General features: G+C 42.4%; 1 protein-coding gene and 1 pseudogene across 1 annotated transcript; one reads left to right on the top strand and one right to left on the bottom strand.

Moving 5' to 3' along the window:
- Window positions 1–238: 238 nt before the first annotated feature.
- Window positions 239–3,490, bottom strand: LOC137722402 (putative serine/threonine-protein kinase PBL11). Its single transcript, XM_068461392.2, has 6 exons — window positions 2,831–3,490; window positions 2,227–2,531; window positions 1,827–1,962; window positions 1,554–1,696; window positions 1,328–1,451; window positions 239–1,051 (listed from the first exon to the last, which is right to left on the bottom strand). The coding sequence occupies exons 1-6, from the start codon at window positions 2,880–2,882 to the stop codon at window positions 627–629; spliced, it is 1,185 nt and encodes a 394-aa protein (XP_068317493.2). The 5' UTR covers window positions 2,883–3,490; the 3' UTR covers window positions 239–626.
- Window positions 3,491–5,395: 1,905 nt separating this feature from the next.
- LOC148697545 (uncharacterized) lies at window positions 5,396–6,850 on the top strand (annotated as a pseudogene).
- Window positions 6,851–9,100: the final 2,250 nt, after the last annotated feature.

The following is a 9,100-nucleotide window of genomic DNA, read 5'->3' as shown; positions in this document are numbered from 1 at the left end:
TAGCAATCCCTCTTGGTGGGCGGTCAGTAAAAACCAAAAAATGAGCTAAGATCCCTTCTGTAAATTCTTATAGGGGTTTGTGATATGACGGGATTCAAATAAAAGAGCAATTCCAGTGCCGGGATTCGAACCCGGATTATAACATCAATCCAGTTTAAGTTGTGCTACAGTGTATTCTTGTGCTTGAAGTTTGAATAAAAAATTACATAAACTGTATACAGAGTTATAATATCTCCAATGCATCGGAAACTTACGATTTACATCTTATATTTGAATATGAGACACATCTATGAGGCAAAACAGACTATCTATACACTAATGGAGGACGTTATCAAGGTCCCATAATTCCGAGAGGAACGAAAATCACTCAATGAGCCGAATCACACTTCTCATACACATGTTGCACTTCTGCATTTTTTTTCTTTCAGTAACCAGAAAACAACTCCACAAGTTCAGTGATTCTGTGCGTAAATAACCGGAAAATACTCGAAGGCAGTAGGCTCGAAGACATCATACACAATCACTACACACTACTTTGAACAATTCTAGGTTATGTACAAATTTTATCTATCAAGACTTCACTTCACACCTTTCATTATATCTCGGGCAGCACGAAAACTCTCTCTTCAAGCAAAAAGTGGGTCTCTAGAAGGCCGGGGATAAGCAGTCACGTTGGCAGCATCGTCAACACTCCTTTTGCTGGACTTGGGACTAGTTGCATTATGCTCTTTCTGAGTACCTTTGGGGACGTCCTGAAGCTCATCCAGTATTGTTACCACTTCATTCATGTCAGGTCTGTCCTTGGGATCTACAGCAAGACATTGAAGTGCAAGGGCAGCAGCCTTTTGGGCACAACTGACTGAGTACTGGCCTTTAAGGCGAGAATCAATGACACGAAAAACTCGGCGTTGGTTTCTCAAGTATGGTTTTGCCCATTCCACCAGATTGTATTCTCCAGTTGGCCTGTTCTTATCTATAGTTCGTTGTCCAGATAACATTTCTAGAAGAACAACTCCGAAACTGTATATGTCACTCTTGGTAGTAAGATGACCTGACGAAGAAAACAGCAATTAGATAAGCACTAACTGAACTTTGGTTCTATTAAATTATTAAACCTTAACTTTGGCAATTGCAGCTGCATTCCATCAGTGGCCAACAATTGAACGACGGTAAATTGACAGATTAGTTTTAAGAGAAGGCTGGGAATCAGTACTTAATGGAAGAAAATACAAGAAATCTTGACATTCGGAGAGGAGCTTGGTTTCTAAAGGCCAAAGAGGTTCATACAGGTCAAGGATTTTAGACAAAAATGAAGTAGGTGTAGCACCTGTGGCTAAATACTCCGGAGCAGCATATCCCTGGGTTCCAATAACCCTAGTAGAGACGTGGCTCTTGTCACCAGTTGGCCCATCCCTGGCTAACCCGAAATCAGACAGCTTTGCATTGTAGTTCTGAAATTAAAACAAGGAGTCAGTGGGGGACCCTGAAATAGTGAAATTTGGCATATCCAACCATACTTGAATCTGATGAAAATAGGCTATTGAATTACAAACCGAATCGAGCAAAATATTAGCTGACTTGAAGTCACGGTGTATAATTTGTCTTTCAGCATTGTGGAGAAAGGCAAGTCCCTTTGCAGCACCAAGGGCGATTTTCATTCGGAGGCTCCAAGAAAGTGGCTGAAAGTGAGAACCTCCTGTTGCAACAGTATATGCTTCAGTAACAAGGTATCATATGCAACTTGCAACATGCTTTCTCTAAGAAGAAAAAGGGGGGAGGAGAAAGGTTCAAAACAAATGCCGCTATTGGGGATGTAATGAACTCACTCCTGAATAGATGGTTTTCCATGCTGCCCTTAGGCATGAACTCATAAACTAAGAGCCGGTGATCATCCTCTAAGCAATATCCAATAAGTTTCACAAGATTAGGATGATGCAGCTCTCCTAGATAGTTGATTTCTGCCTGTATATCCAAAATGTAGGATTCATCATTCTGGTATCGAGATATGATTCGAAAACAAATCCAAATTGACATTACATAATCTAACAAAAGTTGCAAGTCATAGACAAGTCACAGTTAGGTGATATGGAGAATTTCGAATGGCAAGTTTCTCGAAACTAAAGAGCAGTAAACTACTGGCATGAAGCTATAAGCATGCAATGCAGATAACAAGTTATTTCAGATCACCATCAAAACTCATAAAAATGTTGAGGTAACTGCACTCACCAGCCATTCCTTGTGACCCTGGAACCCATCTTGGTTGAGTTTCTTCACGGCGATCACCATGCCAGTCCCGGCCTTGGATGCTATAAGCGAACTTTCGTCAATCCAACCTTTGAAAACGGAACCAAAACCCCCATCTCCCAGCACACTGTCAGGACGGAAGTTTCTGGTGGCGGTTTTGAGCTCACTGAAGCTGATACTCTTCAGAGTAGTGGACTGTAAGATCTCACCCTCGCTCCGAGGAGTCACGGGCATGAAAGTCGACGAGTTCCTGCCACTTGAACCACTCCCATGTTTCGAATTGAATCCTGTCAGAGATAGCAACCCAATTGAAAAACATCACCAAAAGATTCACTCCACAATGTAGTGGTGAACTCATACTATAAACTTCTATCATCCATCATCAAAACAATTCTTCCACAACAAAAACTTTAAATACCCATGATTTCTATATAAAACATATAGAATTACCTCAAAAATAAAAACCCATCTGGTCAAACAAAAAGAAAACATCCAGGAAAAATAAAGTTCAATATTTTCTGAGGAAAAATCAACAACTGACTAGTTTTTTCCTTCCAGAAAAAAAGAAAAAGAAAAAAAAAGTTACCTGTATTCAAAGAACTTTCGGCCTTGATTTTGTTGCTCCAGCAAACCCCCATCAAAACAAAAGTTTCCCAAAATCTCTGTCTCTCACCAAGGTCTTCAAATTCAACAGACAAGAACCCAACTGCAGACTGAGATTTTGTTTTCTGGGTTCAATCTGCCAGCACGATTTTTCACTCTTTCCGCAGAGGAGCATAAAGACGAAGAACCCAACTGCAAAGTCCGCAACTCAGACAAGAAAAAGATTGCAACTTTTTACGTTTCAGAGATCCTAGCTAGCAGTAGCTGATGGCAAAGACGACGATTGGTGCTTTCGGGTTGGTTTCCTTTTACTTTTTTGGGTTTTGTTTTTTTGGATGAGAAGCTAACTAAAAGCAAGGAGGAAGAAAAGAACGGAAAAGTTGCTGTGAAGGTTTCTTGCCATTGGAGCTTCTTGGTTGCCTTTTTAGACTTCCGCGAAGACAGAGCTATACGCGGTTGACTTGCTTTTGAGTCTCTTTATCTTTTTACTCTGACAAACACACTCATTGGTGCCTACAAATTGGATAATTTTCTCTGGTTTTGTTTTGGTCTCTGCTGAATTTTCCATTTCGTTTTTTTGTAAGCAGAAGGGTTTTATTGAAAGCGATATCTTAAGAGGAGAATCAGTCAAGTTTACATAATTGGACAAGGATTTTCTCCGGATCTTCCTTATGGAAATCTAGATATCAATCAATCGTGTTTATGCATCATACATTATACGATTAGTTTTCATTAGATACTATTTATATTCAATTTTAAATTAAAAATTAAAAATGATTTTTAACTGCACAATATACGATGAACGGATACGATTGATTAATCATTCGGATCCCCACAAAGAGGATCCGGAGAGGATTCTATTCCTACATAATTAGACGTTGGAATCAATGGTCATGAAATTTGATCCACTCTAGATCTTAATGTCAAGAATCTAACAGGATTGCTTTTGGCTTTTTTTTATGAACACCCCACATATGATTGGTTTTGTACATACAATGAAATTCTTCAATCCAATGATTCATGAATGCGTTCTATCAACCCCACATTCTTCTTCAGTCCGGTTTCATTGAGTAAAAAATTAAAAAAACATGTGAAGTGGAGAGTAGGTAAAAAAATGTGAGGTGTATGTGTTGATCTATCATCCCTCAACAAAGTCGAAAGTGCCCATAATAGGTAACAATTCAAAACCTATTTCATTCCATATACTTTTTACCTCACTTTCCCTCTTTTAGCTAATCAATTAGGTATCATTCTATAACCTACAAAATATCCCACATAAATTATGTTAATTGACTAATTAATGAGATTACTAATTAATGAGATTATTACTTAATTAATCCATTAATTGTCAATTAAACTATCCATTATGCCCAAAAAATACACTAAAGGCCGGTTACCCTCTCTCCCAAGGGAACCGGCCATTTCCTTCATTTTTCCACCATATCTGTACTTTTTTGTGACATTATTAGTTGATCAATTAAGCCATTATTTTAATTGATTAGCTAATTATACCATAAACTCCCAAAAACATTCCTTTTATTATGTTAATTAGCCAATCAATATATTTATTCCTAATCAATATATTAATTGCTAATTAAATCACCAAATAACACCCAAGATATACATAAAGGGCCGGCCACTCTTTCTCTAGAGAGGATTGGCCATGCCCTATATATTGGCTCCTATTCTCACCAAAAAACCTAGTTTTCAATACTCTTACTAAAATTCTCCAAAACTCTCAAACACTTTTCTCTCTAAATTCTAACTTTGACATCAGAAGTTCTTCGGCCAAAGCCCCCCCCATTCATTGTGGGCGCGTGAGGCTCTTGGCCTTGACCTAAAGTGTTATTTGTTTTGTAGGTGCAATTTTGTCCAAGATGAAGGAGGAAGAAATTTGCATCCACAAATTGGTGCTTTCATTGAGAGTTGAAATTCACACTCGTAGAAGGCTCTTGCATAAAAAGGTTTTTTTCTCTATTTTCTAGTCCGCTTGTATTTTTCATACGTTCTTATTATTAGAATTTTTTATTTGCAAAGATTCTTTGATAAAATGAAAAAGAGAAATACAATGGCTAGAAATTTAGAAAACTCCATGAGTGAAAATTCAAATATTCAAGAAATGGGACCGCGGCGATCCACGATACTAAATGTGATCCTAGGGGGAGCGGCACCAACACCACAAGGTTCGACCATGGGAACCACCGCGGTGGCCATCCGTGGCGAGGTCCATGGCACCACTACCACGACCCAAGTCGTGCCATCCAAGGCTCATGGCACCAAAGCCATGAGCCAAGCCATGTCACTTCAAACCCAACGCGAGCCCAACACATTGCCAAGTCGAGCCATAGCCTCGCACGCACGTGTGCCACACACTGAGCAGCCCACTCCCGTGGCCCAGCTTGCTCCCGTTAAGCAGCCTGCTCTCGTGGCCCAGCCTGCTTCTGTGGCCTAGCATGCTCCCGCGGCCCAGTCTGCTCTCGTGGCCTTCCAAGCAGCCCAAATTTGTCCAAGACCAGTTCAACTGTTCGGGGTTCAAATTTTCGGACCAATGATCAAACTGGGAGCATTTTCACCACATTTTTCTGCAGATTTGACATTTCCCAACTCAAATCTCATGCCTGAAGTCTACCACACTTCCACTGCTCAAGGAGATACATTCCTTCCAAACTCTTTCAACCCAAATGAAAAACAACACTTGTCTCGACAAGTCATAGAGTTGACGAGCGCCTTCACACAGCAGACGACCTTGGTGAACCAGCTCTTGTAGCGCGTCGAGATACAACGTGCCTCAGACAAGGTGTCCCAAAGTAGGACAAGGGTAAACGAAGAACCTTTCCAGTAGCGTCCTGGCAAGCAGCCACTCGAGCATCCACGAATTGAGCGTTCGGGCAATGTACACTCCTGATTGGGCCCCCGAGATAGCGTATACTCCCGTCTTAGTGTGCGGAGAAGCATGCACTCTCGACTAGGCCCACAGACGAGTATACATTCACGGTTAGGGTCACACTTTGATAGTCAACATGAGTAGTCTTCCAGGAAAAGTGTCAATTCGCGACTAAGCCCGCAAGGAGCATCCTCCACCTTACATCGGAATAAGCAGAACGACGGACGGAGAGAAACAGTCACTCAATCTGGCTCAAGTTCAACCGGTAACCTGCGAAGAACTCACTCACTTGCTAGGAGCGTACCACACTCACTGCATCCGCGACATAAATGAGCCAAACACATAAGAGAGGAGCCTAGACTAGCAAGTCACGGCTAGGGATAGCCGAGAGCTCCACTACCCCAACAAAGATAAATCCAGGAAGAAGTAAAGAGACTCTTGACTAAGCGATTGTGTGATTTCCAACACAAAGAGGTCACTGACAAGGCATTACAACGGAACATTACCAACATAAGCAGGTCACCATTCACAGATGAGATCGAGCAGACAGAGCCTCCACGCGAGTTCACCATGCCATATTTCACATCTTTTAAAGGGGATGAAGACCTGGAGAGACATTTAAAGAACTACTGAAGTGCTATGATCCTCTATCGAAACAACGACGATCTTATGTGCAAGATATTAGCCACCACTCTACAAAGTGAGGCGTAAGATTGGTTCTACACTCTGCCGTCACAATCCATTCGGAGTTTCTATGAACTTTTTTTGGTTTTCACCAAAGAATATTCATTATATCGCTCGATAAAAAAGAAGTTCGACCATTTGTTTAACGTCAAGAAGAACCCAAAAGAGTCGCTTCGTGACTATGTGAAGATGTTCAAAGTAGAGAAGGCAAGGATAGTCGGATGTAACGACTTGATAGCTAGAGCAACCTTCCAAAAAGGACTTCTAACAGACCACCCGCTATTCAGAAAATTAATCATGAAAGAAGATCTAACTCTGGCAGACTATTTCGCTCTAGTAGAGAAACATGCACTTTGGGACGAGGTTCGCCAATGCACATTCAAGGACTTAAAGAAGTACTCGACATCACATCCCTATTATCTAAATCGGAAGTAGAGAAAGACTGATTCACATGTTTGATGGTATCTGAAGTAGCAATAAACTCTACCATCATACGAGAAGAGCTGGGGGCCCGACTACCTGTATTTCATAGTTCAAAAGCTCTCATCGATGCTATTAGAAATTCAAAAGCTAACTTTGGCAATAGTTGTTGCAACCCGAAAGCTTAAGTTTCACCTTTAAACGCACGCCGTCATCCTCATGACGCATTATTCTGCCCAATCCAAACACGCGATGATAAAGGCGTAGACCCTGGTGGATGCAAAGTTTTTTGACGAATACAACAACTCGGCCCAAAAGACACGCCAAGGGCAGACGAACATTGGAAGGACAGACTCGGAAGCAAGTTTTGTCATCATCGCCCCAAAATATTCTACATAGGAGCAACATGTACCGGCAGTTGAGCATTACCTCCTGCTGTACGTCATACGGCCCTAGCCGACCCTTGCTCCATAATTTAGCTCTAGAATGGTCCAATACCGGCAGTTGAGCATCTCTTGCTACGTGTAACATGGCCCTAGCTCCACGACTCTTTACCATGCACCAAGATGCTAAGAAGTTAGTACAAAAGTGCGACCGCTGCCAGCGCTACAAGCCGATACTAGCACTGCCTGCTAGCGAGTTACACCCGCATACGAGTCCTTGGCCGTTCATACAGTGGGCAATCGACCTGGTATGACTTATGCCGCCTGCTACTGGGGACAGAGGCATGATGATCGTGGCAACCAACTACTTGACTAAATGGGTAGAAGCAGAGCCCAAGACGACCACGACTCAAACAGACATAGAGCATTTCATATGGAGGAACATTATTTGTCGATTTGGCATCCCATAGTCCATGATCACTGACTATAGCCCGCAATTCGTGGGCAAAGTTATGGCGAAGTTCTTCCAAAAGTATGGCATTAAGCAGCACATGTCCACGCTGAGATATCCTAAAGGTAATAGGCGGGCCGAATTATCCAACCAGATGATCTTCAAAAATGGCCAGACGAACTCCTCGAATGTCTACAGGCATAACGCACCACCAAACGACGAGCAACCGGTGAGACTCCTCTCTTTGGCATTTAGCACAGAAGCAATCATTCATCCCAATGTCATCAAGTCAAGTATCACCGCTCTACTACTAAGCATTGAGCAGAACAGTAAGGAGATGGCCACAAACTTAGATCTGGCAGAGGAGAAGCGTGAGCAGACTATCACCCGCACACAGCCTACCAGCAGCAGCTCCTCTCCGGTTATAACAAAAGGGCCAAGATCTGGCAGTTCCAGCCCGAAGATCTAGTCCTAAGAAAAGCCTTCATCATTGCTCACAAAGAAGGCTCCAAAGAGACGGATCCCATATGGGAAGGTTCGTACAAGATCAGCAGAGTAGACGGCAAAAGTAATTACACCCTTGCCACCATGAAACGACAAAAAGATCGAAAAGCAGTGGGGTGCCTATAATCTGAGGAAGTACCATGTGTGACCTCCACTACATCAAAGCCTGAAGACTCAAACAGCTCAACGGGGACCACCTCACAAGCCGAGGAATATCCAATTATTATGCAATTCCTACTTTACAGCTAAGTTCTAGTTCGTTTCGCACGTTTTTCAATGAGGAATTCAGAAATAATCACAACTTGGCTCGGCTGCATGCTTACAACAACTGATCACTCCTGCACTTCAAAAGAAGACCGTACCTTTCTTAGGGACTCATCGTAGGAATTACGCCCCCCAAGGGACCAACCATGCTCTCCAGTGTGAGAGGGTAAACTAATTCCCCGACACCCATATGAGTCAGCTCTCCAAGACAGGAGGATAAACTCTACACTCCAAATATCCAGACGTAGATGAGCCTGGCTGCCTTAGTATAACTAGATGGACAATGGCTTGAGCTGAGATTACTAGAAGTAGCGACAATGGTCTTTTTCAAGACCTAGCTAACTGAAGGATTTTGGGTCTCTTGGCTTAATCTGTGGGGAACCGGGCCTTAGAGACGGAGGGGGCACATTATGCAGTACATCTGATGGATGGCTGCCTTGGAACCCTAAAGCTGCTACCGAGTGCACTAAGGTTGCCTACGGTTTCCAAAAGACTGCCTACGGCTTGCCCTTCGAGCAGTAAAGCCATGCTAGACTTACACAACCGCACATTCTTGTGAATGATTAAACAAGCTAGCATGCATATACGAAGCTTTATCCACTGTCGACATGCTACGTAGTCGATAAGCTTCACCTTTGCCAAGTGCGGAACAACTTACACCAA

The sequence above is a fragment of the Pyrus communis genome, chromosome 4 (assembly GCF_041283825.1).
Source record: "Pyrus communis isolate YQ-2024b chromosome 4, ASM4128382v1, whole genome shotgun sequence".
Taxonomy (NCBI): domain Eukaryota; kingdom Viridiplantae; phylum Streptophyta; class Magnoliopsida; order Rosales; family Rosaceae; genus Pyrus; species Pyrus communis.
Note: the sequence above shows the minus strand (reverse complement) of the source record. Positions and strands in the feature narration are given on the sequence as shown.